Source organism: Canis lupus, chromosome 17 (assembly GCF_011100685.1).
Source record: "Canis lupus familiaris isolate Mischka breed German Shepherd chromosome 17, alternate assembly UU_Cfam_GSD_1.0, whole genome shotgun sequence".
Lineage (NCBI taxonomy): Eukaryota > Metazoa > Chordata > Mammalia > Carnivora > Canidae > Canis > Canis lupus.
The window spans coordinates 51,890,125-51,918,088 of record NC_049238.1 but is presented as its reverse complement, the minus strand read 5'-3'; the positions used below and the strand labels follow the sequence as shown (position 1 = coordinate 51,918,088).

At 38.6% G+C, this 27,964-nt stretch overlaps 1 protein-coding gene across 2 annotated transcripts; it reads right to left on the bottom strand.

The window, feature by feature from the left end:
* Positions 1-1,145: 1,145 nt before the first annotated feature.
* LOC119877174 lies at positions 1,146-18,415 on the bottom strand. Of its 2 annotated transcripts, none has more exons than XR_005372591.1 (2): positions 18,068-18,415; positions 1,146-2,462 (listed from the first exon to the last, which is right to left on the bottom strand). XR_005372591.1 is itself a non-coding variant. In XM_038561789.1 (2 exons), the coding sequence occupies exons 1-2, from the start codon at positions 10,256-10,258 to the stop codon at positions 2,316-2,318; spliced, it is 642 nt and encodes a 213-aa protein (XP_038417717.1). In that variant the 5' UTR covers positions 10,259-10,924; the 3' UTR covers positions 1,146-2,315. The 2 variants fall into 2 exon arrangements, 1 of the variants encoding a protein (XP_038417717.1); XM_038561789.1 differs by lacking the exon at positions 18,068-18,415 and adding an exon at positions 9,764-10,924.
* Between the last annotated feature and the right edge of the window lie 9,549 nt (positions 18,416-27,964).

The following is a 27,964-nucleotide window of genomic DNA, read 5'->3' as shown; positions in this document are numbered from 1 at the left end:
TTGTCCCTGGGAGAGGCAGGGCAGTACAGTGGTTAGCACAGGCTCTGGAGTCAGGCTGCCGTGTTTGTACCTCCAGCTTCACCACCCCTTGCTGGCTATGGAAACTTGGGCAAGTTACTTCGCTTCTTTGTCCTTATCTGGAAAATCGAATTATAAATGCTTCTTTGGTTCTAGTGAGTTCTTAGAATAGCATATAGTCAGCACCCAATGCGTGGTAGATATCGATATTATTAATAGTATTCTTGGGGCACCTGGGTGGCTCAGTGGTTGAGCATCTGCCTTCAGCTCAGGTCGTGATACCAGGGTCCTCGAATCAGGTCCTGCATCAAGCTCCCCGCAGGGAGGCTGCTTCTCTCTCTGCCTATGTCTCTGCCTCTCTCTTGGTGTCTCTCATGAATAAATATAAAATCTTTTAAAAAAATAGTATTCTCATCACCAATTACCACATGTGTAAATTCTGGCTTTTTCTCTCAGGAACATCTACTGCTCTTGCTCCAGGGCAGTGATTCTCGAAGTGTGGCCCAGGGACTTCTGTGGGTCCCCATAACCCTTTCAGGGGGCCTGGGAGATCAAAACTGTTTTCATAAATGAAAACCTACTTTGTTGTTTTCACTCTTATTCTCTCACAAGCATCAAGTGCCCTCTTCCAGAGGCAATGTGATGTGTGAGATTGTAAGAGATTGATGCAGAAACAGATATGAAAATCCAGTTGCCTTGTATCAAACCAGACATTAAAAAGATTTTCAAAAATGTAAAAGAATGCCACTCTCTCACTTATTTCTGTTGTGTTTTAGGAAATGTAGATAATTTTCCTTAAAATATGCTATTTATATTAATAGGTTTATTATCGTTATTTTAGATGCTTTCAAACTAAATATTCTTTTTTTAAGTTACCGGCCTTAATTCCTAATACAGTAAATATTCAAAAGATATTAACCACAGAAATAAAAGCTCTTTGAGGTCATCAGTAATTTCTAAGACTGCGAAGGAAAACCAACACCCAAAATCTGGTCTAGAAACTAAATCAGAGCCAGAATAGTTTTTTTTTTTTAAGATTATTTATTTATTTATTTATTTATTTATTTATTTATTTATTTATGATAGACACAGAGAGAGAGAGAGAAAGAGGCAGAGACACAGGCAGAGGGAGAAGCAGGTTCCATGCAAGGAGCCCGACGTGGGACCCGATCCCGGGACTCCAGGATCACCCCCTGGGCCAAAGACAGGCGCTAAACCGCTGAGCCACCCAGGGATCCCCCAGAATAGGAGATGTTAACTAGTTTGTACTCCTTTCCCTGATCACCCAGGACTACTTGTTTTTCCCTAAAGAAATGACTTCTCTTCACAGCTCTGAATCTTTATATGGGCTGTTCCCTTAGTTTAGAATGTCTGTTTACCTTTCTTTGCCTGTCAGAACTCTGCATGTCCTCTAAGACACCTATAACCCACTGCCCTGGCTTATGGTGACATAGGTCCTCAGCTTTCCTTCTCAGAGGCTGCCCAGAATCAAGTGTGCTTATGCTCCTTTCCCATAGTCTCTTTTACTGTTCACCAACCACAAACAGAAATAGCTATGTGCCAGTCTCAGTAGAAGCAGGAGGGCCTGGTCACCTCCACTGTGGCCAGTGTCCCTCATGAGATCCCTTCTTTCCTGCCAAGGGTCCTATGCTCCATGCTCCCAAGGTATGAGCTGAACAATTGCACTATCCCTTGACTTCTGTTTATTGCTGTAGCCATGCTCCAACCTGAACAGAAGTGGAAGAATGATCCTCTCCCCAGTTCTTGGTGACGCTCCGTCACCTGGGCTCCCACTCAATGTTTCTTATTCACTGGCTCTCACAAACCTGCTACTTCTAGTTCTGCTCACAAGCCCCTTTCTATCAGAGTCAGACATAGTCTGAGCCTGATTGAGAAATATGATACCCTGTTCTTCATACTTTATTCTCTCCTGTACTTCTCAGGAGGCTAAAGCACTAAAAATAACTTTACAATAGCAGCATTTCCACCAGGTTCTGCGTCTTAATTTAAGCTTAGCTGGGATCCCCTGTTGTCATTGTCATTATTATTATCGTCATTCTTCTAATCCTTGTATACATTCTAATCCCTGTGATAATTCTTCAAGGAACATGTTATCCCATTGTACTAGTTATCTATCACTTTATAACAAATTACCCCCCCCCCAAGTGTAGTGGGTTTCAACAACATTTATTATCTTATAGTTTCCACAAGGTCAGAGGTCCAGGCTGGCTTAGCCTGGTCCCTGACATCACAGGCTGCAGCCAACCATGACAAGCTATGGTTGTCATTGCAAGCCCCTATTGGGAAAGGATTTGCTTCCAGGCTGACTTATGTGCTTGCTGGCAGGATTCAGTTCCTCGCTGGCTGTTGGCTGGAGGCTTCTCTCCATTCTTTACCACGTGGGGCTCTCTAACATGGCAGCTTGCTTCATTAAAGCACATAAGCTAAGAAGGTAAGAGAGAAAAGCCAGGAGGACAGAAGTCAGTTTTTTGAATTCCCACAATGGAAGTCACATCCCATCACTTTTGTAGTGTTCACTTTTTAAAAGCATGTCTCTAGGTCCAGCCCACATTTGAGGCAGGGGGATTATATAAGCGCATGAATATCAGGATCCTGAGGGCCATCTTGAAAGTGAACTGCCAAACTCTTTTTCCTGGATGGTGAAACAGACAGTAAGGTTCAATAATTCAACCAAGGTCACTTGGTTAGTGTATAGCAGAGCTGGTTTGAACACAAGTCTTTCTGAACCTCAAAGCTTACCTCTAGCACTTACTTCATATATTCTTACATTGTGTTTGTCATGGTTGCTATCTCCCTCATTCAATTGCAGCCTTAGAAGGGTAGTGGATACTTATGTCTCCGGGAGGGACAGAAATCTTTGTGAAAAAATGGACAAATACGTGAAATCAAATAAAATAGTCCATATGTTGGAACTCTGCATACAGAAATGGCTAAACGAAGGTTCATAATAAAACAAAACTGGACAAAAGAGTATAGGTCCAACTGAGAAAGGAGGAGTAAAAGTGAGCAAAGGGGTGACCCAGGTACACTGTTGGCTCTTTGGAGCTCTTCTGTATGAAACATAGGCTACCTGTTTCAGTGAGCAGAGACAAATCCTGTGTACAGCTAGAATTTAGACAGAATGGCCAAAAATACTCAAAAGGTATTCTGAATAATGCTAGATCCACTTCCCACACTAAATGTATTTAAACTATCTATTTATGTTAATATAACTCAGAAAATCCTGACCTATATCACTGTGCTGCTTAAAAGGGGGGAAAAAAACAACCTGGAAGCAGCCAAAATATTTATGCTAAAAGAGACTGAAAGAGCAAAAAAATTTCATGCAAATTTGGATGTCTGGATTTTCCCTTCACCTCACCGTAATTGCCTTTTTAATACATTAATAAAATATTTCCTGCAAAAGATAACATTTCTAATAATCCTGATTTTATCCTGGACACTTTGATCTACATTTTGTTCAGGCAGTTCTGTCATTTCCTGCTTTTTATGGGGTCTCTGTAAGATGGTTTCAGATAGGATGTTATGTTATGGAAAGGGGTCTAGCTTCCACCACTCTTAACAATGAAATGAGAGTTCTCTGAGAAATAGTTGCCAGATATATCACTTTCTTTTTTCTATTGTACAGAGTTTATCTTTTTGGTCAGGGTCTTATAGAAGGCAGGAGACTGAAGCACTGAGCTAAAGCAGTAAAAGTGCAGCCTCACATGTGATGGGAAGGAAACTGGCAGTCAGGTCTATAGTCTGTGATCATTTGTGATATTCTTTTAGAGCTGGCCCATAAGTGTTAATCCAGTACAGCAATCGTCAAGAAGAACCCACTCTAAAAACTGGGAATGGGATTAACAACACTCCTGAAGACATAAATTTGTAAAGCTTTTTGTTGACTAGATCAGTGCAATGTCAAAAACTACTCTAGAGAATAGTCACCTAACAGTGGTACTAGCTTTTGTTGTTTTTCCTGAAAATAGGAGCACGGTAGCTCAGGTGCAGCATAGTAGCTGGCTAAGCAATCCTTTCATAGCCTGGGTAACCCAAGAGGCATAAATTTAGTGGCTAAGCCTTATGGCTCTAACTATCTGACTATCCCATTGTACTTTCTAATTCTCTTCATTTAGTAAGGAAACTTACAGAATGTCAACACTGAGGCCTAAAATCCTACCCTTTGAGAAATCCGGAAAAATCCTACACTTCTGAAAATGTTTAGGCAGTCAGCCAGATCCCATAAGCTTGCTGGTATTAGAGTGTTGAGAGTCATCATTTGGAAGTTTAGTCTTTAGAGGAAGAGGACAACCAGCTCCACAGTACTACACATTATACAAATAGTAGCTTCAAAATTTGCTATGGTCAAAAAAGTAAATTTTTTTCCTGACACTTTTGCTTAATTTTGTCTATAATGTTACTGTTTACAAGATGAAGTAGGTCATTTGCTGTTGTCAAGTAGCATTTTGCAATTGTTGAGGAAAGCTCCTTTAGCCATAAAACTAGGCTAACCTCTCCAGGACATTGACTCCTCAATTCTGCGGACAGTACACAAGTTATCATGTAGCTTGCATGGCAGTGTGAGGTACACTTCTATTTTCGGCTCACCCTCTGGCTTGCTCTATAACCTTGGGAAAATCACCTCTAGGCCCTCTGCCACAGACCTGCCATCTGTAAATTAGGCCTGGTTAGTAACCTGCCTCTGGCTAAGTCAGTGAAAGTCATGAATTGTGGAGTTAGCCAATTAAGAACCTCAACATGCATACTGAGAGTCATTTACACCTTAGTTCTTTTGAACTTTTTGCACAGACCAGCGTTCTTGAATATTTGATCCTATTTTTACTCTAATAACACTTTAATGCAGAACACATAAAACAATGTTTCTATAATGGGACAGCCTAACTACCCCCCTTCAGGCCTTCCTTACTGCTAAAGAGAAAGGGTATACATTTTTCCATCTTACACATTCATTTCCATTCCCCTAGCCATTATCCAGGGTTTACTTGAACATGTAAAATTTACACATGTAAAAAATCTTCCCCCAGATTTTTGCCACAGTAGAGGCTTAGCCAGGATCCATTCATTCTGTTTTAGTCTGTGGATAAGGATCAATATTTTTAGAACAAATGAGAATTAAAAAAAAAAATCATACACTTAAGCCTGCTATAAACTTAAAACACCTGCATTTACTTCATGTTACTTTCGTATCCTTTATGTAAGGCAAATGTCAGCCAGAGCCTCCCTTCCCTTTGTAATCTCAAGGAGAATGCCCCAAACATCCAATCTGGGTGTTCAGAGTCCTTCCCAAGATTACTGACATCTTTCTCCCAGGGACTCATTTTCTTGTCTTCTCTCCCCTGAGTCCCTATATCCATGGCTGCTGTCTTTTCACTGTTCCAACTGTCCCATCTTCAGGCTCTTCTTCAGTTTCTACAAAACCCCATTCACACACAGCATTAGTGAGATTTTAAGATTTGAGAAAACAATTTAAAATGTATATATTAGACATTCCTGTCTTTAGGGTCCATTTTGCTACCCTATCACCAGAGATTTCCCACTAGCAAATGTAAATGTAAGTTCCTCTAGTGTTTACAGAGAGAGCAGCTTTTCTTGTGTTGCTGGGGCTTTCAACTACTCCCATGTTTTTGTTTTGTTTTGTTTTGTTTTGGGGTTTGTTTTTTTTTTTTTAGTTTTTTAAAGATTTTATTTATTTATTCATGAGAGACACAGAGAGAGGCAGAGGGAAAAGTGGTCTCCCTGCAGGGAGCCTGATGCAGGACTTGATCCCAGGACCCCGGGATGAGCTGAGCCAAAGGCAGACACTCAACCACTGAGCCACCCAGGTGTCCCCATGTCTTTTTTGGAGTATCACCTTATACCAGAAAGAGCTTATCAGGTTATTTTTCCAAATGAATACAGTTTCTTTCTAAGAGGAATACTGGTGCCATTTAATACTATATTTCCTCTTCATTATACTCAACAATGTACATTTATTTATGTACACTTATCAGCATTCCCAAACTCATTTGAATTCTATTTTCTGCATTATTCTGGATATACTTTCCCATTTATGAATGCAGCCCAGGCTTCCCACTTTGATAAACATCCTCCGAATTATCAGGTTCTTGAGGTATTTCCAGTTTAGTTTCACATTATAAAGAGTGGTGCTATAAACATTTAGTGAAAATTGGTTTTCTCACTTGGGTTGTTTTGGGGGAATATATTCCCAAATGTAGATTATGGCACAAACATGAATAACCTCATAGATTTTCTGCTTCTTTCATCAACAGTTGTCCCAGTAAGTAATTGTATCAATTTATGAGTTTAGCCATTTTGCTTAGCTCTGCCAACATTCTCCTTTGTGACTTTCAATTAACCTCGCAGCAAGGCTAATCATTTCCCCAAACTTTACTTCTCTGAGTTTTCCCATTACGGAATATTTGATCATATACTTTGGCCTCATGTCCAGTAAAGTCTGGGTATTGATTTTAACATCTTTATTGAGATATAATTCACATACCATACAACTGACACACTGAAAGTGTATAACTCAGTGAATGTTAGTATATTCACAGAGCTATGCAATCATCTCCACAATAAATTTTAGAACATTTCATTACCCTAAAAAGAATCCCCATACCCCTAGCCTTTACTTACCCTACATCTCACCCCGGACCTAGATAACCATGAATCTTTCTGTTTCTATAGATTTGCCTATTCTGGACATTTCATATAAATGGAATCATATAATATGTGGTCCTTAATGACTGGCTTCTTTCACTTGGCATAGTGTTTTCAACGTTCATCCATCCTGTAGCATGTATCATCCCTTCACTGCTTTTTATTGCCAAATAATGTTCCACCATAGAGCTATATCACATTTACTTATTCATCAATTGACGGGCATGTGCGTTGCCTCCACTTTTTGCCTTGTGAATAATTTTGCTACGAACATTCATGTACAGGTTTTTGTGTGGACATATGTTTTGGGGTATATATATGTAGGAGTGTAATTCCTGGGTCATACAGTCAGTAACTCTATATTTAACATTCCCACCAGTAGTGTATGAGGATTCTGATTTCTTCACATTCTTGCTGCATTAGCTTTGTAGGGCTGCCAAAACAAAATACCACAGGCTGGGTGTCTTAAACAATAGAAATTAATTTTCTTAGAGTTCTGGAGACCAGAAGTTCCAGATCAAGATGTCAACAGGTTTCCTTTCTCCTGAGGTTTCTCTCCTTGGCTGGCAGATAGTAACATTTATTGTTGTGTGCTCACATAGTCTTTTCTATGTGTGTCCTTGCATATCTCTGGTATCTCTTTCCTTTTTTTTTTTAAGCATACCTGGCATATTAGATTAGGGTCCCCCTTATGACCTCATTTCACTTTGATTACCTCTCTAAACACCTTATCTCCAAATACAGTCACATTGGAAGTTAGGGTCTCAATGTATGAATTTGGAGGGACAGTTTGGCTTGTAACACTTGCCAGATGCTACAGACTGAAATGTTTACATTTCCCCAAAATTCATATGTTGAAACCTAATCCCCAACATGATAGTATTTGGAGGTGGGACCTTTGGGAGACGATGAGGTCACAAAGGTGGAACCTTCATACATGGTATTAGTGCCCTCTAAAAGAGACCCCAGAGAGTTGCCTCACCCCTTCTGCCATATAGAATAAGACAGGCTTTTTATTTTTTCATCAGAGATTTCTTTTTTTTATTAGTTCAATTTGCCAATATATAGCATAACACCCAATGCTCATTCCGCCAAGTGACCCCTCAGTGCCCATCACCCAGTCATCCCAACCCCCCACCCACCTCTCCTTCCACCACCCCTTGTTCATTTCCCAGAGCTAGATGTCTCTCATGTTTAAGACACGCATTTTTGAACCAGGAAGCAAATCCCCACAAGACACAGAATCTGCCCAGTGCCTTAAGTTTGGACTTCTCAGTCTTCAGAACTGTGAGAAATCAATGTTCATTGTTTCAGCTATCCAGGCTATGATATTTTTGTTACAGTGACTCAAAGAGACTAAGCATCAACATTTATTATCTGTCTTTTTGATTTTAGCCATTCTGGTGAGTGTGAAGTGGTATCTCATTGTGGTGTTGATTTTCATTTTGTTGATGGCTACTGACAATATAAGCATCTTTTTATTGCTTATTTGCCATTTGGATACCTTCTTTGGAGAGTTATCTGATCATATCCTTTGCTCTGATTTATTTCCTTATCATAACATATATTTTTTTTATTGTGGATTATCTGCATTATGGATTAATCATATAGATATCAAACATACCAAAGGAAACATGGAAGAATCTTAATTTGGGGGTAGTGACAACCAATCTTAGAATCTTTCTAAGATTAAAAAACCTAGAAACATAAATAAAAATCAATTAGTGTGACTATATGAAAATAAAAAATAATTCATTGCAAAAAATACAAAAAACAAAACCAAAAGACAAGGTGGAGGAAAGAGAAGCAATTTATTCACAATGGACTGATTTTATTTATATAGAGAGGGATAGATAAATATAGATATCTATATCTCCAATAATAAAGAAAAAAAGATCAATAGTTGAATAGAAAAATGGGCAAAGGATATGAATAGCCAATCCACAGAATGGCAATTCAAAGAACTTAAGTTTGATAACACACTGTATGGAGAGCAGTGTGGCAACATTTACCAGAATTTTTAAAGCCCATACCCTGGGATCCAGCATTCAACACCTAGCTATTTGGCCTAGACAGACATTTGTTCACATGCCAAGTGGCTATAAATAGGAGTATAACTACTGACTGCAGCCCTGTTTGGAAAAGCAAAAGAATGGAAAAAAACTTGAAATGATAATTTGGTAAAATACTATGCAATCATCACAAACAATAAAAGTTGTCCAAAATACAGTGTTAAGTGAAGAAAACCAAGGTGGTAAAACTCCATAGAATACTAGGTGTGAGAGAGAGGGAGAGAGAGGGAGGGAGGGAGATTGAGGGAAGACTATATATATATATATATATATATATACACGGCATATAATATATATTTACTGCACAGAGTGTCTTTGAAAGGACATAAAACAAATTAGTTAACAGGAAAGAAAACTGAGGGAGTGGGAGGGAGCAATGGCTAATGGAAACTTTTTTTCATTGCACATCACTGTATTTTGATGCTACTGAAATTTTTAACTGTCGCGCATATTATCAGGTCACCATTAGGAAAAAAGAAAATGAAAAAGATGTGTGCACTGTCCTCCACTGTGAATCATGGCTACAAGTACTGCCGGGTAACCAGTCTTCCAGTTCTCTCCTGGGAGAACCCACCCCCCCACCTTCACATACCACCCCCCCACCCCACCCCCCCGCATTGCAAAACAGGACTTTTGATTTGGGAATGCACCTCCTGAGGTGCTCTCCTAGTCACCTGTTTCCTTATCTGCTCCCCCACCCGACTGACCGGGAGATCTTTCAAGTAGGGACTGTTTATGGTTCCCGCGCATCCCCAGACACTGTGGCTGGTGCCCGCGCATCCCCAGACACTGTGGCTGGTGCCCGCGCATCCCCAGACACTGTGGCTGGTGCTCGGTCATCAGCGGACCAAGAAGTCTGAAAAGAAAGGGGATCTCTGGGTGGCGCAGCGGTTTGGCGCCTGCCTTTGGCCCAGGGCGCGATCCTGGAGACCCGGGATCGAGTCCCACGTAATTTGCGGACTGTGCGTTCCTGCCCCCTCCACACTCACCCGACACACACGATTACAAGCAGGTGGGGGGCGGGGGAGTCCTCCGAAACTCTGCAGGCCCCGGGCGGGCGGCTCGGACCTCGGAGCGCACGGCGTCGTGGGCCTACCCGCCGCTCGCGCCCCGCCCCGGGCTTCCCGCGCTCCGCGCCCATTGGCCCTCCTCGGGAGTGGGCGGGGCCGCGCCGGGGTGCCCTGCGCCCTACGGCCCAAGAGGCGGCGTGCGCCCAGCGCTGGGGGCTGCGCGCGGGTGCCGTGGAGGCCGCCGGCGATGCCCCGGGAGCCGGTTCCTGCCCGGGCTACCCCCCGGGCCGCAGCCGGGGCCTCGGCGCCGAGTTTGGTCTCCGCGACCACCGCAGCTGGGCGGGCTTCGGACCATCTGAAGCGGTGAGCGCTGCCTTCGCCCCCGGGCGCCCGGCCCTGCTGCGTCCTCTGGGGCTCTCGGCAGTGGGTGGGATGGCGAAGGCGGGTGGGCGGGCCCTGGCCGTGCCAAGGCATCCTCGCGTCACGGGGTTCGGGTCCAGAGTCCGCTTCCCTCCTCGCCCCTCCTCGCCCTCCGCGTGACTGTCACTCCCCAGCAGGCCGGTCTTCAGCGCTGCGCAAGTTTGTGTGCGGAGGCGCCAGACGGCCAGCAAGCAGCCCTGGGACGCCTCGCCGGCCCCTGTCGCTTGGCTTCGCGGTCCCAGCGCTCTTCCCCGGGTCGGGACGGGCGCCGTGCGGGCGGTCTAGGGGGTCCGCGACGAAGTTAACGACCCTTTACACGGCAGCGACACGGCGCCGTGGGGACGAGGAGTCTTCGAATAGCGTGGTGCTCGCTTCTCAAGAGAAACATCCGACGAGCTCGAGCTCTTTTTAAAGATTGCTCTTTAAAAAAAAAAAAAAAAAGTACTTTGTGGAGTTGCCTAATACGCTGCATCTCATCCAAAAACAGTTTTTGATCTCACGGGAGTAGTCATTTGAATGCAACGCTGACCCTTTTGTTCCTTAAATAATAAGTTGGAGCTTTCTTATTTCAGAGCAATAGATTTCTTCATGAAAGGAGTTTCTCGTAGTACAGAAAGATAAAAGAAAGACCATGGATAGTGTTTTGAGTCATCTATCTCTGTATATTTTTTCTTTCTTTCTCTCTCTTTCTCTCTCTTCTTTCTTTCTTTTCTTTCTTCTTTCTTTCTTTCTTTCTTTCTTTCTTTTTTCTTTCTTTCTTTCTTTCTTCTTTCTTTCTTTCTTTCTTTCTTTCTTTCTTTCTTTCTTTCTTTCTTTTCTTTCTTTCTTTCTTTCTTTCTTCTTCTTTCTTTCTTTCTTCTTTTCTTTCTTTCTTTCTTTCTTTCTTTCTTTCTTTCTTTCTTTCTTTCTTTTCTTTCTTTCTTTCTTTCTTTTCTTTCTTTTCTTTCTTTTCTTTCTTCCTTTCTTTTCTTTCGCTTAGGTTTGCTTTCCCCCACAACCGCAAACTAGGTTCCAGACTTCGGAATACTGTGCAAACAGCGCGTGCGGCCCGACCCCCCAGCCCGCCCGACCGAGGCGGGGAATCCGCCCACCCGGGAGCCCCCCTCTGCCTGCGGACTCCAGGCTGTCCCCGCGCGGGGAGGCTGCCGCGCCGCTCCGGGAGGGCAAGAGGACGCCCGCCCGGCCCGGCTGTTGATGGCAGCGATTTGTACCTTCCAAGAGTCCCCAGAAAGGCGAGCTGCGCGTCTGTTAGGACACCGGTCACGTCCCAGCCGGGAGGGCGGGGTGGGGTGGCTCTCGGTAGCAGCATCAGCTCTTCTCCCCCGGTGGCCGGAGTCTGCGTCCGGTCGTCTTGCTGGACCGGGCTGAGCCCACGCTTGGCTTAGTTGCTCTGCCAACCCTGTACGCACTGCAAGGCCCTCTCCCAATCTCGGTGGCGTTTGTGCGCGTCGGTGGGAGTCGGGAGAGGAGAACCCTAGATATTTTGCAGAACGGAACGTCCAGTGTTCCGTTTTTAGATCTGAGTTCTCCGTGGCATTGTTTCAGCTTGCTTTGCTCTTTCCTGGGAGCCCGTTGGTTACTTTGAGTTGAGGAGTGTCTTTTTTATTATTCCGTAAGGATTCCCTTATTCCATCAGGGAAAGGAATTCCTGGCTTCAGAAAAAGGTGCCGGAATTTAGTCCGCTGCCTTCCAACTGTGGATGTCGCTGTGAATGGTCTTGTAAAATCAAAAAGCACCCTTAATTCATCTTTTCTGTATATCCTTTTTTTTTTTTTTTTTTCATATGCTTTAAAGGACTTGGGGAGTGTTTTGCTGTCCCTAGTCGTCAGGATTCGTAGTAACTTATTTGAACTTTAAGTATTTATCTTTTTTTTTTTTTTAACAAGGGTGCTTTTTAATTGCAATCAATCAAATTTTTTCCTTGAACTGTAAATGTATTTTAGAGAAGGGAGGTGAGTGAGCTATCACATGCAGTAATTCTTTACCTTTTGCCGCTGGGGACATTTTGTGGTGGTGAGGGAGACTTATTCAGTTTTCATCTATGAGAATAATCTGGTTTAAAGAATTTGTTGGGATCGCTCTTTTTAAAGAAAGTTACATTATGTTTCTTATGATTTCTAGAATTGTATAATAGGCTGTATATCATCCAAAAATGGTTTTTGATATCAGGGTAATCACTTTGAATGCAACACCCATAGTTTTGTTTCCTAAATAATAAGTTTGAGCTTTCTTAATTTATGTTTATGCACTTTTTTTATTAAGGAAATTTTGAAAAATGCAGAAAAATAAAAGAAAAACTCATGCATAGTGTTTTGAGTCATCAGTTTTGAAAGATTTTTTTTTTTCCCAGTTTACTTAAGGCCTGCTTTTACCTACAACTACATATTCAGGCTCCAAATTTTGAATGGTATTAAATTGCGGTGTTGAATATGCAACTTCAGAGAATGTTGGTCTTATTCATTGTATTAAAAGTTTTATTTTTCTTCATCGAAATGTCAGCACCAGCAAAATCTTTTTTGACATTTCTCCTTTAATATATGGCTGTGATGACAAAATACTTTAATAATTTTGAATATTATAATTACTAACAGGAAATACTTCTTCAAATGACATTAAACTAGAAGGCTTTTGAGAACTTGAGTCTGCTATTTTTCAGTGATGTATCACTGCCAAGAGATCTTTTTCCTCTTTCTCTGATGCTTCTACATTTCTTGCAACATTCATGTAAGAGGTATGGTTTTAACATCAAGGTTCATTACCCTCTTTTTTTGACTTTTTGACATGTTACATGTGGAACATTTTGCAGTTTGAGATTTGGGGATTCACTGTGGTACCTGAAGACTCACAGATCGACTCAGTAAAGCATCCTGTCATTTCCCTTAATTACCTTATGTTTAGGTTTCCATTAACAGTTAAGTAGGTTTTTGGAGAGCATTTTGTTCATAGTTGTTAAAATTCTTGTGCTCATTTCGGCAGCACATATACTAAAATTGGAACCGTAGTTGTTAAAATTCTTGAATTTTTAGATACATTTTTTTTTAAGATACATTTTGACCCAGCAATTCTACCTCTAAGGAAATATTAATGGAGATGTATATAGGGTTAGTTACTTGGTTGTTTGTTGTGATGTTGCCTATGATGGTGAAACTTTGAAAACACTCAATGTCCCAAAATACGGAAATAGTAAAATAATTTAAGCTAGAAAATATCTATACAATGTAGTAATATTACAGTATATTAATTAACAGTAATAAAATATAATATTAATATTATATTGATCAATATAATATATTGATTAATATGTTGCATTAATATATTAATATCACATAAACTAATGCAGCCATTACTAATCATGTTGTAGAAAAAATTGACAAAAAATCAAAAGATGGTCATAATATGATATCAGGGTAAAAAAAGAATACTAAAAAAGTATGAATATTTTTCTTTTTTTTTTTGAATATTTTTCTATTTTGGTTAAAAGAAGTGTAAGAAGATTCTGAAGTGTAGTAAAGATTATGCATGATTTAATATTTAGTCTTCTCACTTTGAGAGAAATTCTTCTGCATGGTAAAGTTTAAAAACCCTTGAGCTAGGTTTAAAGAAGTAAAAAAAAGCAAAGACTATATTTTCATATGTAGGCATTGAAACCATTCTGTCTTTGAAATAATCATCAAATCCCTAGAGATAAATGAGGATAATCCATATGTCTCTGCTTATCCCCAAGATTTACTCTATTTTATCTGAACCTTTGTAATTTTAATATGAGTTAATAGATTTATTTGTGTAATGATTAAAAGCCTGGTAATTAAGTTCTCAAGTTGGATGTAATTGTGCAAGATAAAGGGGTAGTACTTAAATTTTTTTAAATATATTTTTTGAGTAGGCAATGGTTTTATAGGGTTGAAGATCAAAACATAAAAAAAAAAAAGAAGTTATACAATGAAAAGTCTGCCTCTTTCCCAAGCTCCTCATCTCCTCAATTCCCATTTCTCCAATTCACTATCCTGGGTAAGCGTTATTATTCGTTTACTGCTTATCATTCCAGAGATATTTTATGTGTATCTAAGCCAAAACATATTGACATTTTTCCCTTCTCGGATATATATGCCATTTTTTCCTTTGCTTTTTCCATTCAACCGTGCGTCATGAAGATTTTTTCATAGTACATAGAGCATCCTCAAAGATTTTTTCAAAAAAAGTGGTTAGAACATAGAGTATGAAGAAAGGAGATGGATCTTAAAACAATTAGAGGAAGAATTTTCTTCATGGTTGGGGTGTTGAGTGCAAGTACTGTCTTGCTGAGTGAAGAGGAAACAATATATTGAGTGTACTTGAACGTGGCGTACGGAATTGTAAAAGCTTCCAGTTTAAATATCATTAAGTTATTTTTTAAAAGACATTATCTATTTGAGAGAGAGAGAGAGAGCACGCAAGTGAGGTGAAGGAGAGGGACAAGTACACCCCGCACTGAGCTTGGAGCCCAACTTGAGGTTCGGTCTCACCACCCTGATATCATGACCTGAGGGAAATGAAATCCAGAGTCTGTTGCTTAACCAACTGAGCTACCCAGATGCCTCCAATTTAAAAAAAAAATTACTTAAAAAAATATATTTATATAATTTAATATATAATATATTGATTATAATCAGGGTAATGAAGCAGCTCTTAAAAATTTGCCACAAAAATATGAGACACTTCATTCGTCTTCAGTCCTTATTTCTCTCCTCTGAGGCAACTACTTTCAACTCTTTATTTTTTTCTTTTTTTTTTTAGAGAGTTTATTTATTTATTCATGAGAGACCCACAGAGAGAGGCAGAGACACAGGCAGAGGGAGAAGTAGGCTCCCTGCAAAGAGCCCGATGTGGAACTCTATCCCAGATCCTGGGATCACACCCTGAGCCGAAGGCAGATGCTCAACCTGCTGAGCCACTTAGGCATCCCAAATTTTTTCTTCTAGTATTTACCTCCTAAGGTTTTAAAGTATACTGTAACTATTTCTTGACTTAAATGAGTTGGATATTATTTATTTTATTTTCTTTATAAATTGAGAATTGATACTTTATGGTGAGGATGTAACTCCTTTACTCTCTCTTCTACTTCTACTTCCACTTCCTCTATCCTCTCAGTTGACATTTATCTCAATATTTAGTTGAATTAATAGTTAGGTTTTATATGATTATGATTAAGTAAATATGACTAGCCTGTGAGCCAAAAGATAAAGATTGTTTTTTCATTTACCTAATTTTCTATCTATGAGCTTTTTCCAAGTATTCAAATGCTGTCAAATGCTCAATTACAAGAATCTATCAACTTAATTTTTTTCCTTAAGTCTTCTTCCTGTAGGTCTCATTCTTCACATACATCTGGTTTGTTTCTAGGTTTGCAACCACCCTAAAGATTAGTATCTTTAAGGAGTTAAGAAAAGAGATTGTACCCATGAAATAGGAATTGGATGCTATAGGAAGAAACAATCAGAGCACAAAGTCCTCTATGAAATTAAAAAAATGATAGCCAAAATGGAATTCTGAATAGGAGCAGAAGATAAATTTCTCTAGGTTTGGTGCATAACTATAGTCCTAATTCACCTCTCTCCTAGATCCTGATCTGGTTGACTCAGTCATTTTGCTCAAGCACTTAGTCCCATTACTGTCTAAGAAAAGATAAATTTTCAAAGTCCTTGTATGTCTTAAAATGTTTTTCTTCATGGCTGGGATATTGACTTGCAGTTTGAGTATGAAATTCTAGGTTTTTCCTCAAAATGATTAAGAGTTAATTTTGGAATGTCTGTTGTCAGTATTACTGTGAAGAAATCTGATATCATTAAGTTTTGTATGCCAGTATGGATTGTTTTTCCTTTCTGAAACTTTTGAGAATCTTCTCTTTGGTATCCTGAAATGTGATGATTTGGTGACCTTGATGTGATTCTTTTTTTCACTCATTGTGCTGTACACTTGGTGTGCTCTTTCAACCTGATGCCTCTCGTTTGTTTTTTGTAGTGTGGTGAAATTTGCCTTAATAATTTCTTCCTTTCCATTTTATGCTGTTCTCTTTTTTTCTTAGTTGGAATTTTGGACCTCCTGGATTGATCCTTCAGTTTTCTTATCTTTTCTCTATTGTTTTTCATCTGTTTCTCTCTTTTTTTACCCTCCAACTTCTCTGGGCAAGTTGTCAATACTATCTTCTAGCCATTTGATTCAGAATTTCATTTTATTACATTTTCAATTTCATATTGCTCTTTCTTGTTCTGATTGCTTCTTTTTTATAGCATTCTACTTTTTATAAATGCAGTATATTTTCTTACCTTTTTAAAGACATTAATTGTAGTTTTATTTGGAGACTTTCTTTTGCCTTTTGCAATGTTTCTGCCCTTTGCAGTCCTTTTTTCTCTTCGTTTTTCAGTTTCTTCAGAGAGAAGTCTCTAGTCCTCTGCAGTGTGGGATATAATCCTGGGTGTTGACATTCTGGGAGCAGGGGCCAATGAAAGGGACTGTGTCAAGAGTCCCCCAAATCATCTCCAGGTTCAGTGATTCACTAGGAAGATTCACAGGACTCAACATATGGTTATACTCACGGTTATGATTTATTTTCGAGAAAGGCTTCAAAGCAAAATCAGAAAAAAGAAAAGGAACGTGGAGTGAAGTCCAGAGGAAACAAGGCAGAGACTTCCCAGAATCCTCTTCTAGTGAAGTCACCAGGATGTGCTTAATTTTTTTGTAACTGAATTGTGACTGCATATGTGAAGTGTTGTCTAACATGGGAGCTCATTAGAGACTCCGCATCCAAGGTTTTTACTGGGGACTGTTCACCTAGGCACCCTCTGCCTAGCACTATCAAAATTCCAGACTCTCAGGGAAAGCAGGTGTTCAGCATAAACGACATTGTTTGTGCAAACTCTGATTAGGCATACTAAACAACTCTTATCAGTTAGGGAATGGTGGGATCCTTTCTGAAATCAAAGTTCCCAGATTCCAGCCAAGGGTTAACCTTGCAAGCAGGCCTTTCAAAGGATAGATATCTCAGGCATGCTAAGAGAATTCTTTTCTGCACAGGGACTGAGGGTCCCACACTTTACTCTGTAGGCTTTCACTTATCCTCCTTATCTTCTGCCTCCTGCTGTATCCTTGCCCTCTGGTGGTAACCTGGAGGCCAAAGCCTCTCACCTGCTCTGGGGCTGAGGAAGTCACCTGTCTGCCACAGGGCTGGAGAGTGGCCCCAGGGAAGGGAGTAGCTAACCATTTTGTATCAGTAAACCATTGCTGTTACTTATCCTACAGCTAGATCTGTGACCCTTTCCATAATAATATTGACTTGATATTTGCACTTTTCTTACGAATGTACAATGGAGTTTTCCAATAGATTAAATGCAGAAATATAAAGCAATGCCACTCTTCTCACTAGTTTATTTTTTGTTTTGGAAAATCTAGTTATTTTTCCGTAACATAATGGGTTTATTATTATTTCTAAATGGACTAAGAAAGATTTTTAAATTTCTATTTTTGTTAGATAATAATTAATGGTAGATATAATCTACATAAATAAAAGTTCTTTGGAGTCTCCATGGTTTTTATTTTTGCATTACTTAGTGTGTGTGATTGCAATTTTTTAATATTGAAATATAATTGACACAATATTATATTAGTTTCAGGTGTACAACATATTGATTCAACAATTCTATACAATACTCCTTGCTCATCATGATATATGGTCACCATCTATCACCATACAATATCTTACAATATTATTGACTATATTCCCTGTGATGTATTTTTCATCTCTGACTTATTTATTCTATTACTAGAATAATCAGTACCTCTTAATACCCTTTATCTGTTTCACCCATCCCCCAATGCAGCATTACTTACAATAGCCATGATATGAAAGCAACCCAAGTGTTCATTGATAGATGAATGGATAAAGAAGTGGTAGTAGAGTATTACTCAGCCATCAAAAAGAATAAGATCTTGTCAGTGCTTTTTAAGCATATAGGTCCTTTCGCCAAAAAGCTCGAGAAGCCTATATCTCCCATTTTTCTGAGTCTAGAAATTTGTCTTTCTGCTAGTATCAATACCTATATTGTCCGACATAGTAGCCACTAGCCACACGTACTTAAATATAAGTTAATTAAATTAAAATTAAAAATTCAATTCCTCAGTCACACTAGTGACATTTCAAGTGCTCAATACCATGTGTGGGTAGTAGTGGCTACTGTATTGAACAGCACAGATCTAGAACATTTCCATTATTACAAAACATTCTGTTGGGGATGCCTGAATGGCTCAGTGGTTGAGCGCCTGCCTTCGGCCCAGGGCGTGATCCTGGAGTCCCAGGATCGAGTCCCACATTGGGCTCCCTGCATGGAGCCTGCTTCTCCCTCTGCCTGTGTTTCTTCCTCTCTCTCTCTCTGTGTCTCTCATGAATAAATAAATAAAATCTTTAAAACAAAATAAAACATTCTGTTGGACAGTACTATCAAAGCTATTAACATTTAAAAGCCATTCTTCTATCTCTTTCCCTTATTTATTTCTACCCCCATGCTGTTTGCTTAATTATGACAGTTAAGCACATATACATGTATTATTCGTTCATAAAACATCTCATTTGTCACCAAGGCAAAGACAAGGGATAGGCTTTCTGCTAAGACACACAGCATGCACACAAATTGCTCTTACAGGGCAAGTGGCATTGCTATGTGGGCAGTGCAGACCTGTGCAAAGTGCTATACAGGGAAGCACCATTCATAGAAACTTGAGTGTGAATGGCATGTCTCTGGAGGTGTGAAGTGCAGTGGTCCTGAGTGCCTCAAAGAGCCAGGATCTGAGTCCAGGTTTGTGTAATTCTGATCTGTGCTTTTTCATTTTGGTTAAGATCACCCAACCAATCCCTCTTGTCCTGTATATATGGGCTGTTGAAGGACATTTTTAAGGAACAGATAAAATCATGATTCTCATACAAATATAAAATTTACAAATGTTAATTTTTTTATTTAACTCATTAATCAAATGAGTGCCCCAGTAAGATGGTACAGCCAGTTCAAAAGGAGAAGCCAGAGAACAGACATATTTATAGATCAGGAAAATGGAAATGAACATGCAAATGAAAGCAGAACTGGCCTCTTTCATTGGAGAGGGAAGTCACTTGAACCTCCACCAGATTTTACTTGCCTAGAGGCAAAAATTATTTTATATCATTCTAACTTTTCTTCAGTATGAAGAAAAGTATATTATAAAGTATAATAGTTAAACAGCAACGAAAGCCTGGAATCAGATAATCTGGAATGGTGTGATCTAAACAAAGATCACTTTCTATTGAAACACACATTTTCTCCTGTAAAACCCACCTAGCGATGTTTAGATTTTAATTTGCCTGCTCCTGTAAAGTTATCTGTATGAAAATTCTGGTCGACAGAGAAGTTAAATCTATCATTGAAATGAATAAATTTGTATTCTGGGCTTGTTTTGTTTTCTAGGTTACTTGCTTGTTTTAAGCAAGTCATCTAGGTGTATAAGGCAAATCAGTGATGACCTAAATAGATAATTTATAAGGCTTCTTACATTGGCCACAGACTGGTTTTCCTACCAGAAACTGACAGTGGCTGAAAAAAATTTTTTAATTCAACACTGAGCTTGAAGGGCATCAAAATAAGTAAGCCTCAGTTCTATATTCTCATTGCAGAGACAGCCTTGTACACAATGAACCATCATACAGGGTAATAAGTACTGCACCGGAGTTGAAAATAATGTGATGCAGAATCACAAAGGAGGAGGCAGTGAATTCTGGCTAGAAAGTTAACATGTCATCAGGGCCTTAAAGGAAAACTAGAATTTAACCAGCATGATTTTTCCAGGTTATACAGACACAAGAACTTCTGATTATATTTCCAAACAAAAAGCCAATCGCCTAGATGATTCCCAGACCTAGCCTCCTGGTGGTGATACTCTTATGTAGGTTCCTCCCACGTTGTATCAGGATTGGTCTGTATACCTATGTGTATGTGGTGGAAGTGGCAGTGTGTGGATTCCAAGGCTTACTTATAGAAGACATGGGGGCTTCCGCTGTAGTCTCTTGGATTCTCAGAGAAATCAACTGTCATGTCATGAGAACACTCAAGTAGCCTTATGAAGAAGCTCAAATGGGAAGAAACTGAGTTTACTCTGGGTCAGTAGCCACTTACCTACTGCCTGTTTCCTAGTTTCCTTAGCAGCTGGTTTATCTTTGTGATTAAGTTCTTGGGAGCAGAGGATGTGTGCAATTTTTGGTACTTGTCTTTAACATAGAGCTTCTCAACCTTTTTATTATTGTTATTATTATCCCTGCATGAGGAGCCTTTTTAGACTTTTTTTCCAAGTTCTTCCATAAAATTTTAATACCACAGATACATTGTATATCTGTTTATATACTTTATAAGAATATATCTACTGTATCTACAAAAAGACTAGTATTTTTTGCCCTTCTACCCCTTATGAACCAGCTTTTGCCCCCTTAAAAGTGATATTATCCTTGTTGAGAAAGCATATTTTCAAAGGATTGGGTTTGCTCTCTCCTCTTTCTTTCAGCATGTGGGCTGGAAGGCAGACTCCTGTGGTGTGCTAACTTCAACTCTGCAGACAAAGGGAGCTCAAGTGACAAGATGGAAGGAATCTGGGAGATTAACATCATAGAACAACCTAATAGCCTGTGTGTAGAAAGTTAATTGAGAGAGAAACATATTCTGATCTTATTTGAGCCATCTTGTTTTGGGGCCATTGTTATAGTAGCTTAGCCTTTATTCTAACAAATATGCATCTCATTTTTTTCAAAACTGCTTAGAAATTTCAAAAATTTCTTTAATTTCCATGTCACTCAAGTCTGTTTGCCAATGACTATATGAATGTTATTTACCCTTTGCCATCTGCAAACAATCTATGATTACCAGTACTACGAATTGTATAAATATTAACATTATTTGATCCAAAAGTTGGGCACCTCTAGGTGATATCTCATAATCATTGAATGAAGGTGTTACCATGCTTTATTTCATTGCATATATTGCTAGTTTGATGTTGTTTTGTTTTGTTGGGTTTTTAACCACTCATTTTACAGTAATAGAGTGTACTAACAGCACACACTCCTCTCAAGTCAGTTCCCTTGTTTGTAAAATTGGTCTAATAACACCTACCACACAGGATTTAAGGACTAAATGAGATAATGGTAGTAAATTATTGAGCATATTGCCTTATTTGTAAGAGACCACTGCAATTTTTTTTTCTCGAAAGGGAGAAAGAGAGAGAAAAGAGGGGCAGAGAGAGAGAGAATCTTAAACAGGCTCCACACCTAGCCCAGAGCCCGATGGAGGGGTTCCATCTCACAAACCTGAGATCATGACCAGAGCCAAAATCAAAAGTCAGGTGCTTAACCGCCTGAGCCACCCAGGTGCTTAGGATACTGATACTTTTTAATAGTCACGTTTTTGTTAATTTTTCCCCTCTTATGTTCTACATCTTAGCAATGTAATCTTTTATTAGCAATGTAATGTGTACAATCTTAGCAGTGCCCAAGAGTGTGTGTATAGCAATATATATTGCTATTCTTTTCTTCACACTCACATATATATATAGATAGATACAACAAACACATATGAGTTTTTCTCTTTTATAGTGATTCATCTATTCAAATTTTCTATTCTATTCTCAGAGTCAATTTTTATAATTTTTAATTTATACTTTGCTAAGAAGTCATTTTCTTTCTATCTTTAAATTTCTTGTCATGAGGTTGCATGTGATATTCTCTTGCAATTTTAAAGCTCTTTGATATTTCTTTTATTTCTGATCCATGCATTTTTATTCACCCCTTTTCATCCTTCTCCATTCTGCCAAAATTAGAGTTTTGTTTTCTTGTTCTTTAAGAGAACAAGCTTTTGTATTTATATATCCTACTATTACTTTTTAAGATTATTCTTAAGTTTATCTGTATTAATTCCTACTTCCTACTGCTTTTTCCTTTTTATCCTTTTTCCTTATTTTGAATAAATAATTCCTTTACATTTTTAAAAACCCTATGTAGTGAGAAAGGTATTTAAGGCTTTAAAATTTCCCCTAAGGACTGTTTTAGCTCCTAGAATGTTCATTCATTGGTCTAAAATTTTCTCCTTTTGACGGGATAAACACTGGGTGTTATACTATATGTTGGCATATCGAACTTCAATAAAATTTTCTCCTTTTCATCATCTTGTAAATGGTTTGTGATTTCACTTCTGATTTCTTTGGGGTTTTTTTCAAAATTTTATTTATTTATTCATGAGAGACACAGAGAGAGAGAGAGGCAGAGACACAGGCAGAGGGAGAAGCAGACTCCATGCAGGGAGCCTGATGGGGAACTTGATCCCGGGACTCCAGGATCACACCATGAGCTGAAGGCAGGTGCTAAACTGCTGAGCCACCCAGGGATCCCCATGATTTCTTTGATACAAAGATTATTTAGTAGTATATTAATTTCTAAGTATTTATGTTTTTTAAAAAATCTTTTTATTATTTGGAATTTTATTGAATGACTAGAGAATCTGACATATAAAATCTCTACTTCCTTAAAAATATTTCCATCCATTATTTATTTTAAATGACATAGTTGTGGGGTGCCTGTGCCTCAGTTGGTTAAGCATCTGACTCTTGATTCAGCTCATGTCAGGATCTCAGGGTTGTGGGATCAAGCCCCACATGGGGCTCCATGCTCAGTGGGGAACCTGCTGGAAATTCTCTCTCTCTCCCTCTGCCCCTCCGCTGCTCACACACATAAATTTCTCTCTGAATAAATAAAAATAAAATCTTTAAAAAAAATAAATGACATAGTTGCTTCAGCATTTTTATTCTATAGATTTTTTTTTTCACTTTTCATGGAGATAGATGGAATGGCTCTCAGGTAAAGAGAAGCAATATTTAAGATTTTTGACACGAACAGGCTGCAGAAACAGAACAAGAATTTCTCATCCCAGGAGTTTTCTTGTTTGTTTGTTTATCTCTATAGGCATAGTTTAGAAGAGCTAAACAGCTCTATTTTGAGCTCAGTTTTCTTAGGGGCAGTTTGAATAACAGAAAGTTAGGAGGAAAGGACATTAAAAAAGCAAAAATAAAAAACTTAGGCTTTTTAGATGCAGCTAGGAGTTCTGGGGAGTTAACCAACGTTTGGTAGAACACTGTGAAGGTCCAGCCAAGAGGGGAGGCCTTTTTGTGTGAAAACACTGCTGTTTGCTTTACTAGTTTTACAAAGAATATAGATTGATGTTGGTAGGACTTAAATCTCATGATGGGTTAGGGGAGGATGAATAGAAGGGAATGTCCCAAATTAATGGGCCATGGACATTTGTTGGACCCTCCTAGTGTTTTATATATGTTTTAATTAGTTGCCAACACTTTGAAATAAAGCAGCTTTATATAAACACGCAAACACACACAAATCTGCATTTCCAGCATTTAAAGACTTGGAAGCTCTGAGAACACTGAGGTTACATTAGCACATGGCTGCAAGAAGCTGGAGTTGGGGAGCACCTATCAGTTTCAGAGAGACATGTGCTCTCCACCTAGACCATCCCACTGCGCCCTCTTACTCGCAGTATCTAGGCCGAGTACCTGCAGTCATTTTTCTCTTTGTACTTGCACTGCTCTTTGTCCCCTGTAGCTTTAAGAAGGAAAGCCTGTACATTTCAGATCCATTTATCTTTCAAAAGTGGGGAGAGAAAAAGGCCTTTTTATTATTAAAAAAAAAAAAAAGGAAAGAGATTGTGTGTGTGAGGAATATTTCTGTGTTTTAATATGCACACCAAGTGTGTCTGTCAAAAGAATGCAAATTAAGATGCCATTTTAAAACCAACCCCACATAGCACCATAACTAGTGTTTGGAAAAGATTTAATAGGGTTTGCTTTTGGTGAGAAATAAATAAAGAAAGCCACTATGATATGTATTTGTTTATTTAGTAAGAAAAAAAAATCCTGGGATCCCTGGGTGGCGCAGCGGTTTATTTTTTTTTATTTTTATTTTTTTTAATTTTTTTGCAGCGGTTTAGCGCCTGCCTTTGGCCCAGGGCCTGATCCTGGAGTCCTGGGATCGAGTCCCGCGTCGGGCTCCCGGTGCATGGAGCCTGCTTCTCCCTCTGCCTGTGTCTCTGCCTCTCTCTCTCTCTCTCTCTCTCTCTGTGTCTATCATGAATAAATAAATCTTAAAAAAAAAATTATAAAAAAAAAAGAAAAAAATCCTGGGTATCAATATCTTATATGGATGGTAAGTTCCTAAAGCAATGCCTTTTGAGGAAAGCAGAAATCATGTACCTCAAACCTAAAGAAAAGTAAAGAAATGTAAATATTATTGGAAACACTATGTCATAGCATCTTGAAGATATGACTGAGAACTTAAAGGCAGATTACATTTCAAATTTAAATTATTTATGGCATTTTCAATTTGAGCTCATGGAAACACATATATATAGATAATATCATATATATGTGGTGGTGTCTGAAAATTTTAATGGGTCAAAGAACTTTTGGGTTTGTCACCCATGAAAAGGCCAATATCAAATGATTCATTTACGTGTGTTAGGAAAGTCTGTCAAAATTTTATGAAAATAAGTTAAAAATATATTAGCTTGATTATAGATAGTGCTCCTGGAATAATAAATAGTGCAGGTTAACACTGGACATTTTGATGATATGGTGAAAGAATAAGAAGACATGAATTTAATGATTTATTTATTGCAGATTGCACTAGGAATAATTTTAGGACAAAAAGATTTAAAAATGCAATGAATATGGTAATGCCACCATAAACTGGCTACCGATTCTTGAACTTTAGGTGTTTCAAGGCTTTGCAGGATTCATGGTTTGTACAACTCTAGTCTCCCATATACAGTTTAAGGCTGGAATGGTTTTTTCTAACTGTTCAGAGAAATCAATCTGTACTTGTCATCCAAGGGAAAATATTTGCCTCAGTTTACCAGTGAAGAATGCTCAAAGATTTGGCTTTTTTTTGGTTGAATTACAGCTCAAGTAAATACTGCAAATATTTCTTTACAGGGGAATTCACAGGGATTACCACATTTATATGATTCAGTTCTCCCATTTTAGTAAATACATGTTTTTTTGGCAAACATTTGGTAAAGAATAATCTGGATCATTTTTATATGCTGAAGTTAGTTTCCAGAAATGAAACTAACTTTTAGACCACATTTCATGTGGTCTTAACTGAATTCCCCAAATGATAGAATTTGAGACTGAATTCTAAGGCAGGCTCTTTGATTTTATGCTTTATGAAAATGAGCTAATATTTCTCAATTAATAGCAATAATGTGAATGGGTACTACAAATGGAAGTATAAAAACTAAATATTATAACATTGGAGCAACAGAAGTCCATGAATACCTTCTAATTACCCTATATTCAAAACTCACTATGCAAAAATTTCATTTTTGTTTGAAAATGCCTGTGTTTAAGAGGAGTTGTCTTCTTTTTATGAAACTCAATTTTAAAAAATACTGTTCTTAGTTTAAGGATTCAGGGATGAATGCCATATTACACATTGCATGCAACTCTAACTACATTAGCATCTTGGTCCAAGGGAAAGGGTGTCAAATTCTTGGTTTTAGGTCTAAGGTGTGAGATATAGGAAAACCTTAATAATTAAGTGTCCCTATTTTTTAATTTGTATTTTGACAGTTTCAAATTGATAATCTCTACTATCATAAACGCTTGTATTATGTTACATATGCCTAAATGATAGTTTATTAAAAACAATGTTTGATTCTATTTCTGGCATTTGAATTTTCTTTGATTTTTTTAAAAGATTTTATTTATTTACTCATGAGAGACACACAGAGAGAGAGACACATAAGCAGAGAGAGAAGCAGGTTCCCTGCAGGGAGCCTGATGTGAGGATCCTTCCCAGGACCCCAGGATCACACCCTGAGCCAAAGGCAGATGCTCAACCACTGAAGCCACCCAGGTGTCTCTGAATTTTCTTTGATTTTGAACACTTCAATTATTTATCATTATTCAATTATTACATATATTCAATTATTTTCTATTTGATATATTCAACTATTAATATGTATTATTCAATTATTGTAAGTTACTAGCTGGTTCTGAGTTTGTTACCCTTCCCATTGGTGGAAGGTAAAATCTTAGCTATATTCTTGGGGCAGATTCCTATGAAAATATGGTGATCATATCATACTAATTAATTTAACACTGTTAACCACTTTTCCATAACTTGGTCACTAAACGTATCATCATGGTGATTTGTTTCATGGTGGTAGCTTTAGGAAGTAAAACTGAAAAATTCCTGCCTATTTATTTCAGCATCATAAGTACAGGTTAGCCATTCCAGTATCATGTAATAAGATTTTTCCCTTCACCCTTCTTTCACCCCTACAGAGTATTCCATGAGAATTCCTTATCAAATCTTCAGGGCAAACTTTAAAAAAATAACACCCATGAGCTTTGATAGGATCAGAGGCTCCATCCAGATTCTGTTTAGGCAAGTAATTGTGTTCAGGTGAGGAATCAGAAGCTGTACTGTGTTTTATAATAACTCCTAAGTTTCTTTGTTGCCTTATTGAAATTCTTGAGTTGGGGACCAGATGACTGCTGTCTATGAGAAGCTGCCTGGTACTCTTCTCTCCCTGGCAGTGCTACCCTCATCCTGGCTCCGATGCAGCTACAGCTCTGCCCTCTCAATTGCTTGCTGTTTGTTGCCTTTTCATAGACTTATAGACCTTAAAGACTCCCTAGTAAAGCTTTTGATGACATATACACAATCTTTTTGTTAAAGTTCCCAAACCAGCTCAAGGAAAACAGAGAAAAAGAGGACAATGGAAAATGTTTTTCTAAATCTCAAATGATTGGTAGTACTGAACTGTCACCATGAATATATATTTTTCTTGTCCAGAAAGTTGTGTCCAGTTGGGTGTTTAAATTTTAATTTTGCTAAATGTTTAGAAGTAACATTTAAGAATGACAGTATCAGGGGGTCCAATGGCAACTTAACACCTTTCACATTTCTCCTGGCTCCCTTTGATCCTTCTTTGGGCTCAGATAGAATTATGCTTCTGAATACACTCTTCAGTGGTTCTCAAGTATGGCCCCTGTGCCAGGCAATGCTGGGAACTTGATGGAAATGTAAATTTTGGGGCCCCATCCTGACCTACAGTATGAGAAACTCTCGGAGAGTAGGATGGGCAGCAACCTGTGTTTTAACAAACCTTTCAGGTGATTCAGGTGAATGCTAAAGTTTGTGAGCCACTGCTTTATAGAACTTGAATTATACTTGTGTTAGATTTGGGAAAAAAAAAAAAAAACTTGTGTTAGATTTGGATGTGGAAACCTATAAAGGTTTTCAAACTCCTGTAGTGTCTTCCTGCTTTCCTTCCTCCTTGCTTTGGGAGTCTGGATGAAGTATATATATTGTGATGAACTGCAGACCTTTATCCCAGCTTTGTGGACTTTTGTGGTGGCTATAGTCAGCTAACTGCCTTGAATATTGTTCAGGTCATGGGTGAGACAGATCCTTGGGCACTTTCAGAAGAGGTCAGAGCAGGCATCCCAAGAACTATTGATCATAGGGAAAGCTAGTTTTGAAATCTGGCCAAGCAATTATTCCTATCTGGTTATTTAATGTAAGTAATTCACTGGAGGAAAATAAAATCATGGAGGAAATGACTTTGTATGTGAAATTGTGTGTTGTTTTTTGTTATAGTAGAATGTATGTAACGTGAAATTTTTCACTTTAAACATTTTTAAGTA

Bases quoted from the DNA above. Each gene is read 5' to 3' on its own strand.
- LOC119877174 (XM_038561789.1), bottom strand. From the start codon at position 10,258: ATGCCTTGGCACGGCCAGGGCCCGCCCACCCGCCTTCGCCATCCCACC. The intron at 2,463-9,763 runs GTGAGTGTGGAG...TTACCTTCTTAG, and splicing joins CTTGTAATCGTGTGTGTCGG to CTTATGTGCTTTAATGAAGC.